Genomic DNA, 27956 nt, shown 5'->3' on the forward strand with positions numbered 1-27956 from the left:
AGAAAGTGAACGTATTTAACCAGATGGGAAAAATGAAAATTCAAATAAGATATCCTGAACATTTGAAGGTCTAAGAGGTGAGAGCAGGTCATAAACAGAGGTCAAGCTCAGGATTCAGGAATCAGGATAATTAAAACAAGTTTGAAAGTGAAATGTGGTGAATGGTATAAGATATAAGCTGTGGATGAGGTGAGGGTGTCTGGGGCCTGATTTTTCAGGGTGCTGAGAGTGTGACAGACACAGAGGTGGGTCTCACTGCCTTAATATGTTAGTACTGGGTTCTGCTACCAGCTTGATAGTTTGATGAGTTTCTCTGTTTCAAGGACTAATTTTCTCAGCAAACATATATTGGGCATCTACTCTGTGCCAGACACTGTCAGGCATCATAAATATAGAGAGGAATCAGATATAACCCATGTGCTTGAGCTTAAGGTCTAATGGAGGAAATGGACACATAAATAGATAATGAGAATAAAATGAAATATATACACAACAGAAAGCAGCACATGGGGACTATGATAGCACAGAGGAAGGGCTCCAGATTCATTAAGGCACAGAAATGGTCATTTCCCTGAGGTCAGACAGCTACAGAGGTGCGGGCCCAGAATTAGAGCCTAGCACTGTTAGACTTATAAGTCCAATTTTTTTCCACTGTAGGAAACTGGGAGAAGACAGAAATCACTTTATGGTTATGGAGAAAATTTATGTGTGTCAGAATGGTTAAAATGCAACTGTATGGTTCTAGGTTAAAGTCTGTTAAGAGTGATAGTTGCGGCTGGGCGTGGTGACTCACTCCTGTAATCCCAGCACTGTAGGAGGCTGAGGTGGGCGGATCAAAAGGTCAGGAGTTCAAGACCAGCCTGGCCAACATGGTGAAACCCCATCTCTATTAAAAATACAAAAAGTAGCTGGGCATGGTGGTGGGTGCCTGTAATCCCAGCTACTTGGGAGGCTGAGGCAGAAGAATTGCTTGAACCCGGGAGGTGGAGGTTTCAGTGAGTCAAGATCATGCCATTGCACTCCAGCCTAGGCGACAGAGCAAGATTCCGTCTAAAAAAACAAAACAAACAAAACAAAACAGTGATGGTTGCTTGAGATCTGGGAGGCAAAAGTGAATCAGCAGCCACTGTTCTCTGAAGATCATGGGGATTCATTACAGCAAGAGGCGAGGAGGCACCAGCAGGTTCACTCTCCTCCATTCCATATCCAGCTCTTCCTGACTGCTGACCCTGTTGACCAATAGTAGCTCCAAACCTAGCACCAGACATTTGCAGTGGACCCACAGCCTTCTGTAGATGTCTCCATCAGCTCCTCTTCTTCAGCCCCTTTACAACCTCTGAGTGTGTTTGGCTGCTAGGATTGACTTCTTCAGTGACTCCATCCATCCCTGCCTCCCTCCAAGTTCAGAGTGGCACTTTCCCAGCTGCACCCACAACTGTATTAGTTTGAATTCCTATAACAAATTCCTTACGCATTACTTCATAGTAGTTCTGTTTCCTTAGATGAACACTGAGTGAAACAAGTAACTGAAGCCTGGATGTGGTGGCCCACACCTGTAATCCCAACACTTTGGGAGATTGAGGTGGGCAGATCGCTTGAGTACAGAAGTTCAAGACCAGCCTGGGCAACATGATGAAATCCTGCCTCTACAAAAAATACAAAAATTAACCAGGCATGGTGGTGTGCACCTGTAATCCTGCTACTGGGGAGGCTAAGGTGGGAAGATCGCTTGGCTTAGGAGGTAAAGGTTGTAGTGAGCTGAGATGGTGCCACTGCACTCTAGCCTGGGTGACACAGCAAGACCCTGTCAAGAAAAAAAGAAAGAAAGAAAGAAAGAAAGAAAGAAAGAAAGAAAGAAAGAAAGAAAGAAAGAAAGAAAGAAAGAAAGAAAGAAAGAAGGAAGGAAAGAAAGAAAGAAAGAAAGAAAGGAAGGAAGGGAGGGAGGGAGGGAGGGAGGGAGGGAGGGAGGGAGGAAGGGAAGGAAGAAGGGAAAGAAAGACAGGAAGAAAGAAAGAAAAGAAGGAAGGAAGGAAAGAAAGAAAAGAAAAAGAAAGAAACAAAGGAGCGAAAAGGAAAGAAAGAGAGAAAAGGAAAGGAAAAGAAGAAAGAAAGAAAACAAAAAAGAAGGTAATTGAATAGACAGAACAATGGACTAAGGTCAGAAGTCTGTATCTGTAACTCCAGTGCCTTGCATTTAGTAGTTCAGAAAATATTTGTTCAGTTGATTGATGTTCAGGTTGCTTTTGGTTCTTTAGTGGTACAGGTATCACTGCAAAGAACAGCTTCTAGGAAACTTTTGCTTTTGCTTCTGTTTCTTTTCCTATGGTCACTTCAAGGTGTATAGTCATTTATGGCCCAGGCTTTGAAGTTTTGACCCAGGACAATATCTGTTGTGTTGGCTTTATGTGCTCTTCATCTCTTGGGGTATGATAGATTTTCCTCTGGCTTCGATTTTTCTCGCTCCGTCACCTTCAGTCCATTACAAAAACAGAGAAAAACCTCACTCTTGTGCATTTACTCCAAAGAAAGTATTTCACACTCTAATCAGATCATCAAAAAGCACATATTGGGTTACCCTTATGGGAATGGTCCTCTGGCCTGGCTAGGCTGGAAGTGGAAGAAACAAAAACATCTGGAAATTGAGGCTCTGCTTACTTGGGCTGGATGGACAGCAATCAACTCTGAAACACTTAATTGCTGGGAAACTTTCTCTTTGCTACTTAGACCATTCAGCACTTGCTGGGAGAAGACATGTTACATGCTCACTTTATCTTCTGGAAAGCTGGATTAAATGTTATATTTCAATTAGAAAACCATTTACGGAATGTCTGTCCTAAACTAGTCTCTCTGCTAGTTGCTGGAGATAGTGCCTTGAGGTGTTTTCAGCTACCCAGGAGGGTAACACAATGAGTTACAGCACAAGTCAGCATATAGTGCCAGAAAAGAGGCATAAACAAGGTATTATGGAAAAGAGGAGGGGGCAATAGCTGATACAGGGGTGGTAGAGTAGGCGAATAAACCTAAGAGAGATGTTAAAGGATGTATAGGCAGAGGAAACTAACAGTTATTAAGCACTGAGGTTTCACAGAGGAAGGTGAATAAGCCTAACAATCATGCACTGATAATCTATCCTGTGCCAGTCACTGAGCTAGGTAGTTTACATATTTTATCACATTAAATCTTCCCTAAAACTGGCCAGGTGCAGTGACTCACACCTGTAATCCCAGCACTTTGGGAGGCAGAGGTGGGTGGATTGCTTGAGCTCAGGCGTTTGAGACCAGCCTGGGCAATACAGCAAAACCCCATCTCATAAATAAATAAATAAATAAATAAATAAATAAATAAATAAATAAATAAATAAATAAATGAATAAATAAATTTTCCCCATAACCCACCTGGAAGAAACTGAGGCACAAAGAGGTAATGTAATTTGTTTAAGAACTTGAAAGAGATAGAATTGGGATTCAAATCTAGATTTCTCTGACTTCCAAGAACATTTTCTGCTCCCCCTTGTGCTTGGAGAATTATTTTCAAAAGACAGTGAGATGGATTATGAAGAACAAGAAGGAATTTGACAGACTTTGAAAGCCACAGAGGTGTAAGAAGGTGCTTGGCAGAGGAGTAATCAGAGGGGTACAGCCACAGGGCAGGGTGTGAGGGTAGCAAGGCTTATTTGAAGCATTGTAGGCAGTCTAGTGGGACTGTGGGAAGACACTGCCACATGCCCATACCACTGTCTTCTCAAATTCAACAGGCCAATCATCAGTTCAACACTGCTGGGGAATTCAGAGCTCAAAAAGCCTCAGTCCTTGCTCCCAAGGAGTCTCCAATCTAATTATGATCTGGTGAGATAACTGCCATTACTACTGGTTGCCTTGTATGTTTCAGCACAGGGGGTGTGTGTGTGTGCACGCGCGCGCGTTTATGCACATATTCAAGGATTATTTGGACCATTTCCTTCCCATAATTATTTCTTGACACATATATACTCCCTGGGCTCTCCATAAGCGTGTGTTCCTTTATTACCTCTGCCTTCAGCAAGCCTTGAATTTGAACTACTGGACTTGGAGCAGTAAGTTTAAAGCCCATAGCATCTCAACAAGTGTCCTTTCAACCCGAGAAAGACCTGACTTGATCTTCCATTAGCTCGCTTAGAAAATAATGCTCAACTCTGGGGTTGCAAAGAAAAGATCTTAATTGGAACTGACAAGAAAGTGGACACCTTCTACCATTTCTCTGCAGACTTCACAAGTGCTCAACACTTCTTGAAAGAGAGTATGGCTCCAAGCCTTTCACTTAGCTGGCTGGAGCAGAGTTTTATTAAAAATGCACTTCATCTCTGGCAAATCACAGCAGAACGTCATCAACAGCTGGAAACTCTCTGAGGTGAAGACAAGTTGGATATTATATTTGGATTTATAGCCCCTATACCCTATGATAGCTGATTTCCATTTCTGACAGGGTTATTATTTCTATCTTTATAAAATATCTTGAATTTCACCTTGGATAATTACTGACTATCATCAACTCCTCACCTGAGGCATCTTAACACTTGGGTGAACCTTTAAAAAGAGGGCTTTTTTTTTCCCCCAAAAAAATGAACTGGGGAAAACTCAGTGTGTGAGACTATGTCTTTATTTCTATTTTCATTTGCAATCCTCTTTGGTTTTCTGATGATCAAGCCATTCATCAGTGTCAATTCACCATCCAGAGTACAGGCATTGTTTTTGTCACTTGGGTTCCAACATGGATTAAATGGTAATAACTTGTGTTACTAAGTGTGGTGGTACTATGGTAAGCATAGATCCAAAAAGTTCTAGGGCATAGATAAGATTTCAGTGGCCATGTAAGGTTTTTATTCAAGGATGTACATCACAATCTTCTAAAATTTAATAGAGCTCTGCAAGTTATTCTGACAAGTACTCCCAGTTGAGGACCACTGAGTCTAACATCCTTTATCTTGCTTTTCGAGATCCCCATTCTATGTGTACTTTTTTTTTTATGTCTTCATGCCTTTGTTTTTCCTATTTCCTCTGCCTTGCTATCTTTGATACTCTCTCCTCACTACTCTGCCTAGTAAAATGCTGTTCACTTTATGAGGTCTAGCTCAAATGCCACCTCTGCTATGAAGCCTTTTGTGATGGAAAGAATCCTTCTTTTTATTCCCCTAGTCTCATAGCACAGCACCTTTAGGAACATCCTGTGTTATTACCTTCTTCTATAATGTATACAGCTATCTGCATGTCTATCTTCCCATCCCATCTTCCCCACTCAACTATGAGCTCCAGGAGAATAAAGGTTGTACCTTTTTAGTCTTTTTTATAGACAGGGTCTTGCTCTGGCACCCAGGCTGGAGTGCAGTGGTACAATCACAGCTCACTGCAGCCTTGACCTTCCAGGCTCAAGTGATCCTCCTGCCTCTGCCTCCTGAGTAGCTAGGACTACAGGTGTGTGCCACCATGCCTAGATGCTTTTATATATATATATATATGTGTGTGTGTGTGTGTGTGTGTGTGTGTATTTTGAGACGATCTTGCTTTGTTGCCCAGGCTGGAGTCCAGTGGTGCGATCTTAGCTCACCACAACCTCCACCTCCCAGGTTCCAGTGATTCTCCTGCCTCAGCCTCCCAAGTAGCTGGGACTACAGGCATGTGTCCCCATGCCCAGCTATTTTTTTTTTTTATTATTAGGAGAGAAGGGGTTTCACCATGTTGGCCAGGCTGGTCTCAAATTCCTGACCTCAGGTGATCCACCTGCCTGGGCCTTGCAAAATGCTGGGATTACAGGCATGAGCCACTGCGCCTGGCCTCGATTTTTAATTTTTTTGTAGAGACAGGGTCTCACTATGTTGCCCAGGCTGGTCTTGGAACACTTGAGCTCAAGCAACCCTCCTGTCTCAGCCAGCCAAAGTGTTGGGATTACAGGTGTGAGCCACCTTGCCTGGCCTAAAGGTTGTTCCTTATTCATCTTCATATCTCCAGGGCCTAGCATGGAATGGGGCCTGGTGCCCATTCTTTGAATAAATGAGGAAGCTGATACCCCAAAAAGTGAAGAGACTTTATATTGGTCCACTTAATTTAGTCAGATCTGGGCTTCCTCTGCATTTATTCAGTAAATTGCTTATAAAGAAACATGTGCAAGGATGTGAAGGAGAAGGACCTAAAAGGCCATGATATTAGTTTTAAATACTATTTCTAAAACATCACTTTCCCAACAAAAGCAATAATAGCTGGTTTAATCTGAATTAGTAATGAAAGAATGGATATCAACTTGAACTTGAGGATGCATTTTCAGGAAAGCAATCTCACAAAATTCTAAAACTTAATTGACTGGCTCAATCAGTGGAAGAAATACTAGCCTGAAAATTAGGAGACCTGCTTCCTGGTTCCTGCATGACTTAGAACAAATTACCTCACCTTTCCAGGTCTCAGACGTCTCTTATGTAAGATGAGGCAGTTAAAGTGGAATATCTCTGAGGTTTCTTCTAACTCTGAGGTTCTATATCCTTAGCCAGAATCATTAGTTGGCTGATGTCACAGTTTCTTTATTTTGGCTCTACTCCATATTTAGGAGAATGAAATATTCTTAATAAGATAGAGTTTCACAAAACACATTATGACATTATAATGATAATATAAATACCTAAAAGGAAACTTGGAAATAGAGAAAAGAAAAAAGAATAATCCATAGCTCCACTACCCTAATATGCTAATGTTTGGACATATTTACTTCCTTTTTTTTTTTTTTTTTTTTTTTTTGAGACAGTCTCGCTCTGTCACGAAGGCTGGAGTGCAGTGGCACAATCTCAGCTCACTGTAACCTCTGCTTCCCTGGTTCAAGCAATTCTCCTTCCTCAGCCTCCTGAGTAGCTGGGATTACAGGTACACGCCACCACACCCAGCTAATTTTTGTATTTTTAGTAAAGACGGGGTTTCACCATGTTGGTCAGGCTGGTCTCGAACTCCTGACCTCATGATCCACCTGCCTTGGCCTCCCAAAGTGCTGGGATTACAGGTGTGAGTCACTACACTGGCCTCTTCCATTTTGTTTTTATATTCACATCCATATGCTTTTCATATGCTTTTCATATGCATATGCATATCATAAGCATTTTCCTTGATGTCAATTATTTGTAATGTTAATTTAAAATGACTCCATACTGAGTAGATGCTTGGGATAGGTAAATACTCTTCTATTGCAAGTTAATTAGGTTGTCTTCAAGTTTTTGACAGCATTGAAATTCAAATCCCTGTAAATATAACTCTTTCTATCTTTTGGATTATTCCCACCAATAGGAATCCTATAGCAAAGGTACAGCAGAGGATAATATCTTTTCCTTCTACCCTTCTAAGCTCTGCAGTCCTGGTAACAAAAAACAGATTAACAAAAGAAAAGCATCCAAATCTATTTAATGTAAGTTTTACATGATATAGGAACCATCGTAAGGAAATAAAGACCCAAATAAATAGTTAAAAACCTAAGCATTTTCATGCTAGGTTTGATGAAGAGTAGAAAGTACTGGAAAAGTATGATAGGACGAAGGGGATATAAGCTAAGGTTAATAAACTGGGGGAAACTTAGCAAGGCCTGTTTGTTCAGATTCTTCTTGGTGTCCCTCCATCTTGGAGAAAAGGATGTTAGGGATAGCACCTCTCACAAGTGCTAAGAGGGTCCTAAGACCTGCTTCAGGGAGAAGGGCAGGAGGAAGTCAGAGAGATCTTCCTGCATCAGTCATTTTCTCAAACTCCTTCAGCATAAATATTCAATATGCCAAAATGCCATATTTTGGGGTAGTGTGTTCTGAGCCCCATAGAAGGGTATGAACATTTGAGCGACTCTTATTATATATTTCCATGGTGTATTTCAGTGAGCGACTGTGATTTTGCTCTGCAGCATTCTTTCACCTTCCTCTGACAGCAGTACCCCAGTTTTCCTAAGGGAAACCAAGCCCACCTTCACACTCACTCCATGTCCTTTGGGAATAACTGACTTTACCCACATCGCTTCCTCTCTCCCCAGAGTAACATGTGGTTCAGATCTGGCAGATCAGGGCATTACATGTCCCTGTCTACAGTTCAGGGATGGGCATGTGACCCAGATGGAGCCCAAAGCAATAGAGCAAGATTTTGGTAAGACCATTCATGAGATGGTAGGTGCTCTTTTCTGCTAAGGCTGTAAGCAGGGTGCATGATGTAAAACTGGGGCTGCTGGGAACCAACAGATGGAACCTGAGTATGAGGCGAACACAGAAGGCAGAGCTCAGAGGTGAGGAGATACTAAGACTAGCTCTGTTTGAATCCCTAGGTTCAGTCATGCCTGAAGCCACAACTACCCCAGAACTTTTCAGTTAGTGAACAACAAACATTTTCTTTCTTTTTTTTTAAGAGACAGGGTCTCACTCTGTCATCTAAACACAACATAGCTCACTGTAAGCTCAAATTCCTGGGCTCAAGCCATCCTCCTGCTGCAGCCTCCTGAGTAGCTAGGACTAGAGGTGCACATCACCATGTCCAGCTAATCCATTGTTTCTTAAACCCTTTCATTCATTCATTCATCATTTGTCACCAAAAGAAAAACAAAGCCTAATTGGTATAGATGGGTTTTTTGTTTTCTTTTCTCTTTTTTTTTTTTTTTTTTGAGGCTGGAGTGCAGTGGCATAAACACAGATGTCTCATTTCAGCTTCCACCTCCTGGGCTCAAGTGATCCTTCTGCCTTAGCTTCCTAAGTAGCTGGGACCATGAGTGCATGCCACCAAACGTGGATTTTTTTTTTTTTTTTTTTGTAGAGACAGGGTTTTGTCATGTTGCCCAGGCTGGTCTTGGATTCTTGGGCTGGGGTGATCCTCCTGCCTCAGCCTCCCAAACTGCTGAGATTACAGGCATGAGCCACCATGCCTGCCCTGTTTTAATTTTTAAAACATTAATCAACTTTATTTTTTAGAGAAATTTTAAGTTCACAGCAAAATTGAGGAGGCTGTATCTATCCCATCTCCATACATGCACAACCTCCCTCACTATCAACATCCTGCACCAAAGTGGTATGTTTGCTACAATCAATAAACTTACACTGACATATCATCACTCACTGAAAGTCCATCATTTACACCAGGGTTCATTCTGCGTGTTGTCCATTCTATGGGTTATGACGAATGTGTAATGCCATGAATCCACCATTATAGTGCTTTTTACTTTTATTGAGATACAATCCATGTAAAGCACATAAATCATTTTTGTATAGTCTAATAAACTTTTACATATGCAATATCTATACATATAGCCCCTACCCAGATTAAAATGTAGAACATTGATAGCATCCTAGTAGGCTCCCACATGCTCTAGTGGTAACTCCCCAAAGGTACTTACTATTCAGACCTCTATCACTATAGATTATTTTCAACTGCTTTTGAACTTTATATAATATAAATGAAATCTCACCCTTTGATATCCAAGAATTATTTTATTTTTCTTTTTTAAGCCACATGCATGAATACGTTCTATGGTCATCAGGGCATATTTATTAGTAGCTAAATCTTCTACATTTTATCTCCAGCATTAGACCATGGTAACTGACATTCAGAATAAACATTTTTTTTTTTTTTTTTTTTTAGACAGGGTCTCACTTTGTTGCCTAGGCTGGAGTGCATTGGCATGATCACGGCTCACTGTAACCTCAAATTTCTGGGCTGAAGCAATCCTTCTGCCTCAGTCCCAAGTAGCTAGGACTATAGGTACATGCCACCACACCTGGGTAATTTTTTAAAAATGTTTTTGTAGAGATGGAGTCTCACTATGTTGCCCAGGCTGTGAATAAACACTCTTAAAATGCTGCAAGGTTCAATTTATTAAACATTCAATACACTTTTCAAGCATCTACAATTTGCCAAGCACTATATTAAAGGCTGGATATAATAAAAAAGGGGTATAGTTCCTTCCTTCAGGGAGCTTTGGCATTGGCAACTACCATGGAAACGAGCAATTATATTCTATATTATTAAAGAAATAATAAATTTCATTCATTATCTGATACTGGGAAAGTGGGGGTATAGATTTGATGAAGAACATTCATTTACTGAAATATTTATTGTGTCCGTGTAGGTCCTAGGCATGGAGAATACAAAGACTCTTAGCCTATGCCTTCTAGAAGCTCCCTACCCGCTAGAAGTAATTATTATCTCAATACAGTCTGATAGTTACCTAAAGTGTTGCATGAAACAGGTGCCTTGGGAACCTACAGGAGGAAAACTCACCGTGGCTGGTGTGGGAAGAGGGGAGGCTTCTAAAAAAGAGGGAATTTGGGCAAAGTCTCTTGGATAAAGGGCAGAGTGCAGTGGGAGCATCCCAAATATTGATCTCCATGCTTCCACTATTACACTCTTATTCTCATTCTCACAGTGTCAAATATTATGTCTAACATTTGAAAATGGCCTGGCATTTTCTCCTAAAGTTGAACACATGAATATTTAACTTTAGGAGAAAAGTTGACCCAACAATTTCACTCTTGGGTTCAAATGACTTAGAGAAATTCATAATTTCAATAGGAGGCATGAACAAGAATATTCAGAGCAAACTGTTCACATGAACAAAAACAACAACATGTTCATCAACGGGAGAATGGCTGAAAAAATGGATAAATTCACGCAATGGAAAAACAACGGTTAGAATAAATGAACCACAGCAACATGTGACAATACGGATGACTCTTAGCAATATAAATAAAAATAGTAAATAAATTCTAAAATACTACATACAGCATCACTACTTTTTATGGTATAGAATTTTTTCTTTTTTGTTGAGACAGAGTCAGCTCTGTTGCCCAGGCTGGAGTGCAGTTGGCGCGATCTCGGCTCACTGCAAGCTCTGCCTCCCGGGTTCATGCCATTCTCCTGCCTCAGCCTCCCGAGTAGCTGGGACTACAGGTGCCGCCACCTCGCCGGGCTAGTTTTTTTTTGTAGTTTTTAGTAGAGACGGGGTTTCACCGTGTTAGCCAGGATGGTCTCGATCTCCTGACCTCGTGATCCGCCCGTCTCGGCCTCCCAAAGTGCTGGGATTACGGGCTTGAGCTACCGCGCCCGGCCTTTAACGAAGTTTTTATAACTACCACTACAATCAAAATACAGAACAGTTCCATCACCCTCCCCCAACTCCAAACCCTTGGCAGTCATTTATCTGCATGCTGTTGCGATATATGTACCTTTTGGAGAATGTCATATAAATGGAATCATATATATGTAACCTTTGGATATTGGCTTCTTTTACTCAGAATAATGCCTTTGAGATTCACCCAATTTCTTGTGTGTTTCTTACCTCTTTTTTTTTATTGCTCAGTAGTATGCCATTGCATAAATGTACCACAGTTTGCTTGTTTACCCACTGAAAGACATCTGGTTATTTCCAGTTTTTGGTGAACATGAACAGAGCTGTTCTAAACACTCATGTATGTTTTCATGTGAACTTTTTCATTTCTCTAGGCAAAATGTGTACGAATATTATTGCTGAGTCATATGGTAACTGCTTGAAAGTTTATAAGAAAATGCCAAACTGTTTTCTAGAGTGGCCATACTATTTTGCATTCCTATTAGTCATGTATGAGAGTTCCAGTTGCTCTGCATCCTCACCAGGAGTTGGTGTTGTCAGTGTATTTTATTTCAGCCATTCTGTTAGGTGGGTAGTGGTGTTATATCATGATTTTGTTTGATTTAAGAGGCGGGGTCTCACCATATTGCCCAGGATGGAGTGCAGTGGCTATTCATAGGCACAAGCACGGCACACTACAGCCTTGAAATCCTTGGCTTAAGTGATTCTCCTGTCTCAGCATCTGGAGACAGCCTCTGCACCCAGCTCTGACATTGTGATTTTACTTTGCATTTCTCTAATGGCTAATCATGTTCAGCATGTTTTCTTGTGCTTATTTGCCACCTATATATTCTCTTCAGTGAAGTGTCTTTTGCCTGTTTTTAAATGGGGTTGTTTTCTTACTCAGATACAAGTCTTATGTTTGATAAGTGTTCTGCAAGTATTTTTCTCCCAGTCTGTTGCCCACTGTTGCATTCTTTTAATGGTGGCTTTCACAGAGCATTGCCTTGGCAGCTTTGTAACAAGTCAATTGACCTCAGACCACCACTTACAGAAAGATAGAGTCTATTTACTTTTCCCTATTCCTTCACTTAGGTACAGCTAAAAACCCTGGACACTATATGTAAAACATTATACATAAAACAAACATAAGAAGAATCTGAAAGCTGACAAGAAGGCAGACCACCTAAGGACCTGGGACCCAAGGAATACTCAGTAGTAAGTTCCCTGGGTTTTCTCTTATATATCCCAGATTGGATACTGGAAAAGCTGGCAACCCAGAAATGCTGATGGGCACAGCATTTTTTTTTTTAAAGCCCTTGGAAAAGCCTGCTCTGTCTAGTCAAAGGACTGGGAAAGGAGCAGCTTTGCAAGACAGAACATTTTTAGATGATAACGTCTCTACTCCAGATAAGTACCATGGGAAAAAAACTACAACCCAACCCCCACCCCACCAGCAAAGGCCAGGTTCTAATGAGACCACCCAACTGCCTTTCTCCATTTCTGGGTTCATGTCAGAGAAGACAGAGGGGGAAGCTTAGACTTTTATCCTCAATGGACAGTAACAAGGCCCTCTCCTAATACTTGCTTCTCACCCTTGTCAGCCCACCACATGTAAAACACGGAATTTCACCTGTACCTAGTGGCAAAGAGGTGCCCTTCCCTTCTCAGGTGGGATGGTCAGACAAGGCCAAGTGGAGAGTTGGGACTTTTACCTCCAACCAGTGGTAATGAGGCCACCCCCAAATCCCCACCTAGCTAAACTGAAATGTATGCATTTCTCAAAATTCTTATGTTTATGCCTGTGAGTTGGCCATTGCTATTTCTTTCTTGGATTTGAATAGCCTTTCCTCCTTTGTTGAACTTCTATCTTTTAAGGCCCTGCTTGAATGTTGTCTTCTTGGTGACTTTTCCTCACTAGCTCCTAGAAAGAATTAACGGCTCCTCAACTCTTTTCTTTCTTTTTTTTGAGATGGAGTCTCACTCTGTTGCCCAGGCTGGAGTGCAGTGGCGAGGTCTCCAGTCACTGCAAGCTCTGACTCCCGGGTTCATGCCATTCTCCTGCCTCAGCCTCCTGAGTAGCTGGGACTACAGGTGCCCACCACCATGCCCGGCTAATTTTTTGTATTTTTAGTAGAGACGGGGTTTCACTGTGTTAGCCAGGATGGTCTCAATCTACTGACCTTGTGATCCACCTGCCTCGGCCTCCCAAAGTGCTAGGATTATAGGAACTCTTTTCTACAACTTGCTAATACTGGCTGGGTGCAGTGGCTCATGCCTGTAATCCCAGCACTTTGGGAGGCCGAGGCGGGTGGATCACCTGAGGTCAGGAGTTGAAGACCAGCCTGGCCAACGTGGTGAAACCCCATCTCTACTAAAAATACAAAAATTTGCTGGGCGTGGTGACACGCGCCTCTAATCCCAGCTACTCAGGAGGCTGAGGAAGGAGAATTGCTTGAACCCAGGAGGCGGAGGTTGCAGTGACCTGAGATCGCACCATTTTACTCCAGCCTGGGTGACAAGAGCGAAACAAAAAAAATTAATAATAAAAATCAAAAAAAATAAAAACAACTTGCTAATGCCATGAACACCATATTATATGGCAATTATCTGTGTATGTGTCTGTCTCCCCCACTAGATTATGAGTATGTGAAGGGCAGTGGATCATGTTTAGTAGTTTGTTTCTCCAGAGCCTGACAGAGCTTCACCCACAGTGGGTGATGATAAGTGAACTTTATATGTGAATTCTTTAACTGAAATTATTTTTAGAAGGAAGAAAAGATATAGCTAGCCTTTAGAATTATTCTCACGCTTAAAAAACATACTTTTTGGTTACCCAAAGCCTCTGCTTTTACCATGTTAGTATGAAGCTGGTATGCTGTTCTATATAGTTTGTTTTCAGATTGATCTTTTTCCCCTTTAGTTCCTTCTATGCACATGTATCATTTTGTTTTTTTAAATTGAATATTCATCCATCTAAAAAAGGTATCATGACATGGCTGGGCACAGTGGCTCATGCCTGTAATCCCAGTACTTTGGGAGGCAAAGACGGGTGGATCACCTGAGGTCAGGAGTTCAAGACCAGCCTGGCCGACATGGTGAAACCCCATCTCTAGTAAAAATACAAAAATTAACCGGATGTGGGGGCACGAGCCTGTAATCCCAGCTACTCGGGAGGCTGAGGCAGGGTAATTGTTCGAACCTGGGAGGCGGAGGTTGCAGTGAGCCGAGATCATGCCATTGCACTCCAGCCTGGGTGACAAGAGCGAGACTCCATCTCAAAATAAATAAATAAATAAATAAATTTAATATTCATCCATCTAAAAAAGATACAATGACATGGCCAGGTGTGGTGACTCATGCCTGTACTCCCAGCACTTTGGGAGGCTGAGGTGGGAAGATCACGAGGTCAGGAGTTGGAGATTAGCCTGGCCAACATGGTGAAACCCCATCTCTACTAAAAATACAACAATTAGCCAAGCATGGTGGTGCACACCTGTAGTCCCAACTACTCAGGAGGCTGAGGCAGCAGAATCGCTTGAACCCAGAAGGCGAAGGTTGCAGTGAGCCGAGATCGTGCCACTGCACTCCAGCCTGGGTGACAGAGTGAGACTCTCTCTCAATAAATAAATAATTACTTGGTCTCAAACACTGGCTATATTTTATGGAAAATAAAGAACGCCTCTGAGGGCAGAACCTAGAGGCTTGAGGGTAGAGTCTTGAGCTGTGGAGAATCATTCCTAGAGATCATTCTTGATCAAGGAACTAGCATCAGAACTGTTATGAACCAGTGGCCCTGGCATGCCTCCTTTATTCCCCCTTTCTGATTAAGGTCTACAGTGGTTTTTCCCTACCTGTCCCACCATTGTACGTTGGATGCATGGGGAAAAGATAACTTGTCTCTTTAGTTCCTGAGTCTTTACATTGAAAGCAACTGCACCTAAGAAACCTAACCCATATCTGGACTTGATTTAGGTGACAAGATCCTGGATCTCAAGCCTAAGCATGTTGCCAAAATGGAAAGACTTTGGGTGGTAGGAATGAGTGCATTTTCAAGTGGGAGGGATATGAACTGTTGTGGACAGAAGACAGACTATGGCAGTTGATATTTCTAAAAATGAGCACAGTAATAGGTGTTCCAGGATGCTACTATGCTTCTATCAAGAGATAAAATCTATTTCCCCTTTCCTTGAACCTGGGTGGGCCTGTGACTGATTCCAGACAACAGCAATGTCAACTGCTGGTCTTATGAATGAATGAGCCCTCATATGATCCCAGACCTCAGTCTTCAAATTTCCCTTGCTGATGTCAAGAGGAATAGAGATTAACTGTCCCCACTAAGTCCTACCCAAATTGGAGATTCATGAGCAAAACAGATAATTTAGGCCACAGCAATGGTTATGGAATCATAGATAACCAGACCTCCTTAACACCTGTGTGTTCGGGGAAAGAGTCTTCTGGTGATATTTGTATTTGGACAAATGATTTTTCTCTAGGGCTTGGTTTCCTCAACTGTAAAATGAAACAATAATTACTAAGTCATAGGAATGTTATAAGGTTTAAATAAGCAAGGTGTTCTTTTCATAATGGGTCTGTAATAAATGCTACGTAGTATTACTTCAACTTATTCCCACCAGTTGTTCTAGCTTTACTGCTTGTACAAATTCACCTTCATAGTATGTGAGTTTTATACACATTTATACAAACATATAAAATCTGATTTTATATCTAAATCTCTCTGCATACATATTGCAACATTATAGTTTCTGTAACACTCTTTTGGATCACTTGCTCTGGGGCAAGCCAGTTATTATATCCCAAAGATGCTCAAGTAGCCTTATAGGGAGGTCTACATAGTGAGAAACTGAGGCCTCTTTCCTTGCTGACTTTCCAACCAATGTGAGGTACCTTGGAAGCTGATCCTCCAGCCCCAGTCAGCCGTCAGATAGCTGCAACTGCTTGGAAGACCCACGCCAGAACCACCCAGCTAAGCCACTCTTGATTTCAATACAAACGGCAAAAACCGTATAAAACTTTAAAAAATTATTCTTGTTTTAAGTCACTAAAGTTTGGGATAATATTTCTTATGCACTAAGAGTTGACTAACAGCTATATCAAACTTGGGGAAAGATGGGAAACTGATCACAGGTTGAGAACTATTTCAGGGTCGATGGAAGGACAGAGATGGTTGAATAAACTTGAAAGTACTGATTGAGACTGAATTTGAAATAAATAAAAATGGGGTCCAGGATAGAAAGGAAAGAAAGTAAATCCAGCAAAGGGGAACAGATTTTTTTTAAAATTTTTATTTATTTTTTGAGATGGAGTTTTGCTCTTGTTGCCCAGGTTGTGCAATGGCACAATCTCGGCTCACCACAACCTCCGCCTCCTGGGTTCAAGCTATTCTCCTGCCTCAGCCTCCCAAGTAGCTGGGATTACAGGCATGTGCCACCACACCCAGCTAATTTTGTACTTTTAGTAGAGATGGGGTTTCTCCATGTTGGTCAGGCTGGTCTCGAACTCTCCATCTCAGGTGATCTGCCGGCCTCAGCCTCCCAAAGTGTTGGGATTACAGGCGTGAGGCACTGCACCTGGCCAGGGGAACAGATTTCTATGTATTTTGCCAGACTACAGGTAGTTATACTCATGTCTAATAGGATAGTGAGTCTTAGTTTTTCTTCTGTGGTTGAGTGTAGAGTGGCTCTCATTTTATTTACCACACATTTCCTGGAGTGAAAGTGCCTTTATTTAAAATCATGGCTCTGTTACTTACAAGCTTGTTACCTTGGGCCAGCTATTTAACCTCTCTATGCCTTGGTTTCTTCATTCATAAAATGAGGATAAAACTGTATCTGTAAGGCTTTATCAGGGATTAAACAAGTTAATGTGTATAACATGATCTGGAATACAGAAGGCTCTATATAAGTATTAGCTATTATTCTTATTATGTGCTAGACTCTATAGTACACAGACCTGATTGGTCCCTCTCCTCAAAGAGCTCGTTGTCCTGTCAGGAAGATTTTCTTTTTTTTTTTTTTTTGAGACAGGGTCTTGCTCTGTCACCCAGGCTAGAGTACAGTGGCACAATCTTGGCTCACTGCAACCTCCACCTCCTAGGTTCAAGTGATTTTCCTGCCTCAGCCTCCCGAGTAGCTAGGACTACAGATGCATGCCACCATGCCTGACTACTTTTTCTATTTTTAGTATAGATGGGATTTCACCATGTTGGCCAAGCTGGTCTTGAACTCCTGACCTCAAGTGATCCACCCACCTCGGCCTCCCAAACTACTGGGAATACAGGCATGAGCCACTGCTCCCGGCCAGGAAGATTTTCAAATAAATGGCCATAATTCAGTGTTCTGAGCTCTGTAACAAGGTGTACAGTAAGCTGTGGGGGAGCAGAGGCAGGGATATCTGTCTTATCCTAGAGGAAAAGACGGGGGCGGGATAAGCTTCTTGAGGAAGAACTTTGGGTCTAATCCTTAGGGAAGAGCATGTTGGCAACATTTGGGACTATAAAGCAGTCACAGGCAGCATGGGAAATGTCGTTTCTGGCTGCAAAACAAATATGGTTAGGAGAAAAGGGAAGATGTGAACTATAGTATGTAATGACCAGCCCCATCAACATCACCTGGGGGCCTGTTAGGACTATAGGATCCAGGCCTTACTTATTATCTATACTACCAACATTTGCATTTTAACAAGATCCTCAAGCGGTTCCTATTGAATATTAAAGTTTAGAACCACTGGTCTAGAGCATAGGCTCTAGAGCCAACTTAATCAAGTTTAAATCCCAGCTTTACCTTTTTTTTTTTTTTTTAAAGACGGAGTCTTGCTCTGTTGCCCAGGCTGGAATGCAGTAGAGTGATCTTGGCTCACTGCAACCTCCACCTCCCTGGTTCAAACAATTCTCCTGTCTCAGTCTCCCGAGTAGCTAGGATTACAGGCACATGCCACCATGCCCAGCTAATTTTTGTATTTTTAGTAGAGGTGGGCTTTCACCATGTTGGCCAGGCTGGTCTTGAACTCCTGACCTCAAGTGATCCACTCGCCTCGGCCTCCCAAAGTGCTGGGATTACAGGTGTGAGCCACCATTTACTTATGTGTGACTTTAGGCAAGCTATTTTACTTCTTTCCTAGGCCTTAGTTGCCTCCTTTGTAATTAGAGATAATAAAAGTTTCCACCTCGTAAAGTTGTTCTAAGGACTGAATTAATATGTAAAATGCTTAGACCAGTATGTGGCACTTAGTAAGCACAAGGATTGACTATAATAATTCATCACTCATATGCTACTTCTTAAAGTCAGGGTCAGTTTTTTAAGCCCCTTGTCTTTCAATTTCTACTCCACTGTAGAGGAGTAGACATTCATTGTAGAGGAAAGGACACTTGGAGGTCAGAAGACCTGGGATTACAAAGCCTAGCTCTCTTCCAATTCCTAGCTCTGTGAAATTTAGTGAGTTCTTGGTACATCTATGTTTTTCTCATTCATAGTATGAAACACCTTAATTGTACATGTCGCACTGAAATGTTGCGAGGCTCAAATGAAAGTACAAAAATCCTCTATGAAGATTTCACTTACTTTCTTTCCAAGAGTTCTTAAGCAGCTGGATGCATAGGAAGATCAGGGAGACAGTGGAGGAAGGGCCTGGTGATTAATATGTTCCACTTTACGATTTCTGAAGGTGTAGGTTGGGTTTCAACAACAACAGTGATTTTCCTAGACTTCGGAGAGTATTTTTAGCTAATGGGCAAACAGTAGTAGAAAACTTAAATGCTGTTATTTACCTTCTCTTCCTAACCTACAGTTCCACTCAAGAACATGAAGAGTCTCATACGTTTGTATAGTGGTTCACAACTTAAAACGTTTATGTGGTGCTTCACAAGATCCCTATAGGGTAGTATTAACCCAATTTTTTAAAAAGGAAACTATGTCTGGAAATTGAAAAATGCATATTAAGAACTCCTTCTGAAGAGTTTCTACCGGATCCGATGTTACCCAAAGTAAAAAATTTAAAGAGGGAAGTCAATCACAAGATTTTATTGAATCTTCACTATCAGGCAACTGGCTTCGGTTTCATGGCCGCAAATAACTATATGTTGGGCCCCCTTTCTCACCTGTAAAATAGGAACGACAAGACCTTTTCCACAAATAAAATAAGAACAAAGGTAGAGGGTGAACCTACCACATCGTAGGGCCTCAAATAAATTCCTTCTCCTTCTTGCCCTTGACAGAGATAGCATGGGATATCACTACCATTCCCATTTCATACGTGGAGGAAACCGAACTCGAGAACGCTCGGATTTCCTCTTCTCTACTTGCAACTCCGTAACCCGCAAATCGGCTACGGACAACTGCGATGTCCACTATGTTAGTTCTCGTAGCGTGGATTCTCTCTCCTCAAGATGCAGTCTGGGGGGCTAGAGGCCGCTAATAATTGCCCTCACTATCGAAGAAACTCGATCCTAATCCTCGACGGCACTTCAGGAACAAAGCTGCTCTCCCATCGTCCCTAACCTCGCTACAGTAAAGGTCGCAGCAAAAACACTGCTACGGCCGCTAGCGCCATCTTGGCCGCTACGTGTGACGCCACACGTAGCAGAGAGGGCAGCCGATTGGCTGGGAGAAGGCAGCCCAGGAGAGGCGCGCGAAGCCAGAGACAGGAGGGTATGCAGGAGAAGCCAAGGGAACTACAATCCCGGCCTTCCTTGCGCGTACGACAGCAAACCCGAAGCGAAAGAGGTTGGAGTTTGTATTCGGACCACAACTCCCAGCACCCTCCGCGATGTCTGTCCTTTTCTTTCATAACGCGGAGGAAAAGAAGGACAAGATGAATGGAAGCCTTTTGGTGTTTGTTCTCCGAAAGGCGGGAAAGGCGAACTACACCTCCCGACGGGCCGCGCGCGGCTGCGCCTGCGCCCTGTTACCTGTCGCCATCTTGCCCCTTCAGAGGCACCGCAAACAAACCCAATTCCTGGTGTCCCCTAGTCTTGGCGGAGGAGCCTTTTAGATGAGCCCCGAAAGGCCGGGCAGGTGGGTGACTCTCAGGCAGGGTCCTGGAAAGAGCTGGCAGGCCAGCCAGGGTAGAGGAGCGCCGGGCCAAGCATTCGGAGCCCGGCTTGGGGCTCCCAGCCCCATCCTCCGTTGTTTCCTAACGGGATCGTGGGGCTCCCCGAGGTGGACTCAGGGGAACTCTGGCAGGCCTGGTGCTGGGACTCCGGGGGTCTAGCTTTGGGAGACTCCCGGTGAGTCCAGGTCGTCTGGCTGGCTGTCCGCTGGCTTACTCTCTCTCCGTTGTCCTCTCCGCTGGGGAGGGAGTGAGGCGTGGGTGCCAGCCGGGACCCCTGACAACAGCTACTAGCCCCGAGGGGCTTGGGTCGTGGGCTTGACATTGGGACCGGCGCCGAGAGGCCCGGGTGAGGAGCCTGGGCGGGCTGCTCTTGTTGTGGTGCTGCGAGGGAGTGCGTGTTTGGAGAGGGGGCGGGGCGGGCTTGCCTCCTTGACACTTGAGTGGGGAAGGATCCCGTTTCCCCGAGCGGGGTCCGGCAACTACTGCCCGGGTTTCCGATGCGTTGCGGCCCCGCTGTGGGGTCCCCTGGCTGGGACGCGCCGGGATGCCGTGACGTGGTGCTCGGTTCTAGCAGCCTCCGACCGCCTCCAAGATCCTGTCGGGAGGCGGGGACTGGCTTGTGGAGGGAGCGGATTCCTTTGGCTCTGCCCCTTCTTCCTACTCCCCACCCCTTTTCTTTATGTCATACTGCCGGCTGGGGCGCGCAGTCCGGTTCTCCTTGCCTTGGGTTGGTTCTGAGCTGAGAGGACTATGGGAAGTAGGGGGAGGGGGGCTCACCTCGGGACACAGAGTTGGAGTTAGCAGCCCCAGCGCCTGGAACGGGATATAGCAGTTATTTCGGTTCTGTGTCTGACTTCTAGGCTAGACAGTGGGCTCATTCATTCATTCATTCATTCGTTTTACTCAGTCGCGTCAACCATTCACTTACCCATTTAACAAATACTTTACAGCGGCTGTACTCTGTGCTAAGCAGGTATTGCGCGAGTCCCCAGCGCCGTGTCGTTTTGTCTTTTACACTAGAAAATTCCCAGTTCTAAGTAAGTTCCTGGCAGCTAAACTTTTGGTAAATGGTTGTTCAGTAACTACAGGATCAAGATTCATATTCCATTGTTAAGACTTGAGGAGAGAGTTATTTATTACGTTTCTTTAACTTGCTAGGAGCTTCACAAATTTTATCTCATGTAATTCATAAGTGAGGAAGCTGACAGGAGTCAACTTGCCCAAGGTTGGTAGTACCACCTATTTATTCAATTAAATGCCAGCCACTATGAAAGAACTTTACATATAGTGTTCTTTAATACGCATAACAAACTGGGTGGTATTACCTCTGTTTTATAGATGTGTAAAGCTTAAGCTCAACCAGTAAGTTGAAAAGTTGGGACTAGAAACCTAGAGGTGTCTGGCTCTAAAGCCTGTGTTCGTTCCACTGTGATAGTTCAAATGGTTTAATTCTTGATTTGTCAGAAGTTGGAAAGTGTGGTGGTGAGAGAGCATTGTAAAATATTAATGTCTTTTTGGTTTACTTCTTAGCCTGTGGCTGGATCTCCAGGTGAGTGGCCCCTTGAATGTACTTTGGTACTTTGGTAATTTGACTTTTTTTTATTTTGTTCTGGTAGGGAGGACAAGCTCTTTGGGGCTACCAAACAGAAGCAGCAATGCCTGTTGTGTGGCCAACCCTTTTGGATCTCAGCAGGGATGAATGCAAAAGGATTCTTCGAAAATTGGGTATGACTTTCTTTGTTTTTTTACCTCTCTATGATACTTTTCCCTTTCTGCCTGGGTCATGGCTGTTGGCATGGATGTCATATCTCACACTACATCAGAAATTCTTTGGAGATACAGTTCCCATCTTAATCATTGTTGTTTCCCTCAGTGCCTAACATAGTGCTTTGTAAATAGTAGGTATGTGAATTGTAATAATACTAGTAGCTAAGATTTATTGAGGGCTACTTGGCTATTCTGAGTCTTTTTTATACAACATCTAATTTAAATATTTTAAGAATTAACTTTGTCGTTTGAAAGCCTGAAAGGTAGGTGTTTTTTGTTTGTTTGTTTTGTCTCCATTTTACAGATGAAGCTTAGAAGCCAAGGTGATGGTCATAGACATCCAGTCAGTATTTGAACCAGGGAATATGCTTTCAGTCTCACTTTAACATACTGTTAACCTTCATGATTGTATGTGTCAATTATATACTATTTCTGAATTCTAAGTTGATGTAAGCTATGCTCACTTTTTCAAATTATATTTTACTATCAATAATAAAACATTTTATGCTTGTAATTTATTATTTAGTGCTTCTTTTCCCTTACAGCAACCTTTCTTAACCAGTATTGAGGGAAAGAATTAAGCCCTAATGCTAAGGTATCCATTGTATGTAAAGAACTAACTTCGTCCTGTGCATCTAGAATGCTATTAATTATTGCTTTCCTTGGGAAAATTGAGAAAAAGAGTTATTACTCAAATCATTTTGTGTTCTGTGGTTCAGATGAAGATCTTTGGTTGAGAAATGCTGCCTTAGACTGTGAGGACCTTGTCTTATTTACCACTGTAGTTTCTGGGCTAGCACAATAAATGAAATAATTGAAAAAATAATTTGAAAAAGGAGATTAAATGTTTTGGCAGTGGATATGCATTATTTAGATAGCTGTGATTTTAAAGGAAAAGTATAGGTCTTGAATTTAGACAGACCTAGGGTCTTGGTATGATTACGAATGACCCATGTGACCAAGGACAAGTTATTTATTCTTCCTAAATTTGTTGATATTTTTGTTAAAAAAAAAAAAAAGGATAACACTATCTGCCTCATTAGTTTGTTACGTGTGTTAACAATATACATAAAGGGCCCATCATAGTAAATCTTTGTTGGGAATTTTTCTTTGTAAATCAGGTAGAATCATAGTGGCTCTGGCCCTGTCTGTCGTTTTGATTCCACCCAAGGCCACTATGAGGATTTAAAATCACTTTTTTTTTTGGGGGGATGGAGTCTCGCTTTGTCGTCCAGGCTGAAGTGCAGTGGCCAGATCTCAGCTCACTGCAAGCTCCGCCTCCCGGGTTCACGCCATTCTCCTGCCTCAGCCTCCCGAGTAGCTAGGACTACAGGCGCCCGCCACCTCGCCCAGCTAATTTTTTGTATTTTTTAGTAGAGACGGGGTTTCACCGTGTTAGCCAGGATGGTCTCGATCTCCTGACCTCGTGATCCGCCCGTCTCGGCCTCCCAAAGTGCTGGGATTACAGGCTTGAGCCACCGCGCCGGGCCAACAGCATCTTTCAAAGCAAGTCTGAGAGTTGTTTTTGGAGAGGGTTTGGGGATGTCAATCTTTTTTTTTTAACCTTATATCCAAACTTTTAGTGCTAATCTGAAGATAGTTTTCTACACACTTACATACAATTAATATAACTTGTTAGTTGCTGATTATAAAGTTGGATTCATATTTATTTAATAGCTGAAATTGCAGAACATATCACAAAGATAGTAGATTAGATTGGGGTTTCTGGGTTTGGGGGCGTTTGAATTGAGAGGTTATGTTTAAATATGGTAACCTTTAAGTCTAAATTTATTCCTAATTTTAGTCAGAGCTGTGTGGGTAATGTTGCTGCAGAGCTGCTTCAATACAAAAGAAAACAGTCATCTTGTATGGTAATATAATTTTCACTGACCCCTCACTTTGGGGGGTGAGCTTTGATAGTGATTAGCCAGACTTCCTCCCCACCCATTGGCTTATTATCATAACAATGAAACCTTTTAATTGTCTTCAAATGCTAACTCTAGGTCCAAAGTTTAGAAAAGGTACATACAGTTTTTAAAAATTAGCTGTATCCCTTAAAAAATAGTTATAAATCATTTTAATATAAGGTGTTAAATACTTAGATTTTACATACATATAAAGAAATTGGGATAGAGAATTTCTTTATATATTCTGAATGTGTCAGTGCTAGATAAATGCTTCCTTCTCTTTGTCTTGCCTCTCTCCTTGCCGATTTTTGTGATCATTCCTGAGCTGTAGCTCCAACATGGGACTTTATGGACTATAGTGTATTTGAATGGCTGATTTAATGGACCAAATTGAGGGCTTTATATAAATGGTTTGGCAAATCTTTCATTTTTGGAATGTTCATATGTATTTATTATTTTATTCTACTTTTGTGTTTGCAATAGAATGGCATGAAAAATAATTACAGAAATTCAGCTAAATTTGAGGTATGTAAGGATCTAAGGATACCCATCAAAATGGACATCAATAAATGTGAAGGAGGTTGGGAAGCTAATAGGGTTCTTTACAATGAGTGAATTTCTTGTGAAGAGGAGGAAGTGATGTGGATCCTATATCTGTGGTAACTGTGTTCAGAGTCCCAGTTTTGTGTATGTGAGGTTGCCATCTCTTGATTTTTGTACATGACTTCTTAGACTTGAAATGAGACTTGAAATGTCAGAAATATTTGTCGTATTTCTTTAGTTAATTTTATTTTTTCTGAAGTACTGTCTTGATCATCATAAATTCTACAAGTCACAAGTGTGAACTTCTTTTTCGTTTTTCTCAAACTATTCCCTCACTTTGACCTCTTCATTTCTTTTTACGGCATTGCCGTTCTCCTAAACATTTTGCAAGCTGCAGAATCTGACTTCCTTCTGCTGTTACTTCCCACAATCAATCAATTACTGGGTCCTATCAAATAAAAACATTTTAGACTGGAAACAGAGGCTTTTCTCAGTCTGACCACAAACTACTTTTCCATTTTTACCGTTCTCTATTCTCTTATATGTGTGAACTAAAATCTTTAAAATAGTTATTTGGATATATTTCTTAGGTTCCTTGTTGGATTTTAGTCACCTTGAGGATAGGGATTTTATTTTGTTCCTAGAAATATTCTCCATGGTACCTTGTAGCAGTAATGTTCAGTTAGTAGTTTGGTTTGAGCTAGTGACTATCCAAGTACAGACATATTTTTACTGCGCTTAGTGTAAAACTCTCAAACATAGTACTGTTACTGGAAGTTACTGGAATAATATGAAGCATTGTCTGTTCTTTTACTCTATTTCTTTCGTACATTTGCTTTTTTTTTTTTTTTTTTTTAACCCTGCCTGCTTGGCGCACAATTCTCTTTCTGATTAAAGCTTCTGCTTCTACACTAGATGATGTATTTCTCCTCTGTACTTTTACCATTGTATGTAAACTGTATCATAATTGCCTGATGACTTGTTTCACTGTAGCTCTCTATTCTAGAGTTAACTCCCTGAGGGCAGGATTAGCACACCATTTGGTATATATAATAGGACTCAATACTAATCTGTTGAATAAAATATTTCATAAATGGGGGAGGGCGTAAACATTTAAAGTATACTGCATTCTTGGTTATCCCTAGTGCTTTTTCTGGACTCTATTCTGAGTCTGATAAAAGCTGAAATATGTTTCCTGAAACTAAGTATTTCCTTCACTACCCTGAGCAGCAGAGCTTTGTCCTTCAAGAGTGACCGCCACATTGAAATGTCTACATAGTATCCAACACAGGTTGAACATACAGGATGTTTAAACTTAGGGTCATTTGGTTGGACTAGACATTCCTTTTTTTTTTTTTTTTTTTCTGAGACAGGGTCTTACTGTGTCACCCAGACTGAAGTACAGTGGCATGAACATGGCTCACCACATCCTCAACCTCCCAGGCTCAAGTGATCCTCCTACCTCAGCCTCCTGAGTAGCTGGGACCGTAGGTGTGCACTGCCACCCCCAGCTAATTTTTAAATGTTTTGTAGGGATGGGGTCTTGCCAAGTTGCCCAGGCTGGCCTTGAACTCTGCAGCTGAAACAATCTTCCTGCCTTGGCCTCCCAAAGAGCTGGGGTTACAGGTGTGAGCCATGGTGCCTGGCCAGATTTTTGTTTTGCTTTGTTTTGTTTTTTGAGACAGGATCTCGCTCAGTTACCCAGGCTGGAGTGCAGTGGCATGATCACAGCTCACTGTATCCTGGACTTCCTGGTCTCAAGTGATCCTCCCACGTCAGCCTCCTAAGTAGCTGGGACTACAGGTGTGCACTACCACACCCAGCTAATTTTTTGTATTTTTTTTGTACAGCCAGGGTTTTGCCATGTTGCCCAGACTGGTCTTGAACTCCTGGACTCAAGAGATCTGCCCACCTCGGCCTCCCAAAAGTGCTGGGATTACAGGTGTGAGCCACCATGCTTGGCCCTGGCCAGACATTTCTATTTAATGTAAAAATATTTAAGGTAGGCAGACCAGCCCAGTCTTCTATATAAAGCTTATTTTTGACAGATCTGTGAATAATATCAACTAAATGAGACTATTAGTTTATTTTTGGTGTAGTACTTAGTCTATGGGCTCATGTTTTTTGAGTTTCTCTTGTGTGTGAGGTATTTGCAAATAAATACTCGTGATAACTTGACTATGAAAACAACTCTAGTTTGGACATTTATTTCCCACCATTCTGGTTTGCTCAGATATATCTGTTTCATAGTTAATGGTTTAAAACAACAACTGTTTTATTATTTCTTGCCATTCTGTGGGTTGCTGGCCTTGTCTGAGTTCTTTCAGGTATTCAGTGGTAGCTTATATGGGGACTAGGCTGAGGTAGCTGGCCTCTCTCTTCATTTGGCTTTTCATTCTGGGCGTCTTCACAGCTTGGTGATCTCAAAATTCCTGAAGGGCAAGGCCCTGTATGCAAGTACTTAGCAAGCTTCTGTTTGCATCATGTTCGCTGTTGTTCCCTTGGCCAAAGCAAGTAATATGCCAAGACTAGAGTCAATGTGGGAGGGTACTACACAAGGGTAGTACACAAGGGTGACACTGAGAGGCATGTATAGTTTATTGGAGGCCATTGGGGACTTTTGGCTTTATATTTTAACCAGTCCTGGAGACTGACAGTTTTCTTTCTTTTTTTTTTTTTTTTTGAGACGAACTCTCTCTCTGTCACCCAGGCTGGAGTGCAGTGGCGCCACCTCTGCCTCCCGGGTTCAAGCGATTCTCCTGTCTCAGCTTCCGAAGTAGCCAGGATGACAGGCACCTGCCACCACAGCTAAGTTTATATTTTTAGTAGAGACAGAGTTTCTCCGTGTTGGTCAGTCTGGTCTCAAACGCCCGACCTCAGGTGATCCACCTGCCTCAGCTTTCCAAAGTACTGGGATTACAGGCATGAGCCACTGTGCCCGGCTTGACAGTTTTATTTCTTAATGGTTATTTCTGTGGAAAGAGTGAAATGGAGATGTCTGGTATTAGGATTCAGTATATTATGTCCTAGTCGCTGCAAGAGCATTGCATGTTTATGTTTCCCAGTTAGTCGTTTTGATGATAGTTTTTATAGATGCAGAGAATCTTACTTCTGGAGGGGACCTACAAAGTCCCTTCTAGGTAAGGAAACAGGTTTAGAGATGAGAAAAGACTTGCTGAGTGTCACACAACTAATAAGTGGCAGTGCTGGAGCCAGAATATTTTGTTCCAATATTTTTTCCATTGCATAGTATTTGCAGTACTTTCAACTACACAGGAGGGAAGTAGAATATAGTTTGAATTCTCAGGCATGCCTGAGGAATTATTTTAAGAGTTGATTAATGAAGATCCCTTTTAGTAATGCTGAAAACTTCTTAGCCTTATTACATCACTTGGTGCCTATTCCCAGTTGTTGGTATCATTTGTGCTATATGTTTTTCAGTGACAATGTGTGAAACAAAATATCTACTGTTAGATTTTTCTGCCTAAACATTTTATATACATGACTTCTGTGAGGTAATGAAAAACAAAATGATATAAAATTATAAAATAGATAAAATTTTTGAAAGGAATGTAAAACAATATTTGTATTTGATTA

General features: G+C 42.0%; 1 protein-coding gene across 11 annotated transcripts in view; it reads left to right on the plus strand.

Moving 5' to 3' along the window:
- Positions 1-19899: 19899 nt before the first annotated feature.
- Positions 19900-27956, plus strand: part of EMSY (EMSY transcriptional repressor, BRCA2 interacting) — a 110198-nt gene continuing 102141 nt past the window's right edge. For 7 of the 11 annotated variants that reach the window (XM_026446986.2, XM_026446977.2, XM_026446980.2 and 4 more), the window contains exons 1-2: positions 19900-20105; positions 21759-21867. In XM_026446986.2, the coding sequence (XP_026302771.1) occupies positions 21798-21867 (70 nt within the window). In that variant the 5' untranslated portion in view covers positions 19900-20105; positions 21759-21797. The remainder of the gene's footprint in view (positions 20106-21758; positions 21868-27956) is intronic. The other 4 variants (XM_026446979.2, XM_026446987.2, XM_026446981.2 and 1 more) reach the window with 1 other exon arrangement.

The sequence above is a fragment of the Piliocolobus tephrosceles genome, chromosome 13 (assembly GCF_002776525.5).
Source record: "Piliocolobus tephrosceles isolate RC106 chromosome 13, ASM277652v3, whole genome shotgun sequence".
Lineage (NCBI taxonomy): Eukaryota > Metazoa > Chordata > Mammalia > Primates > Cercopithecidae > Piliocolobus > Piliocolobus tephrosceles.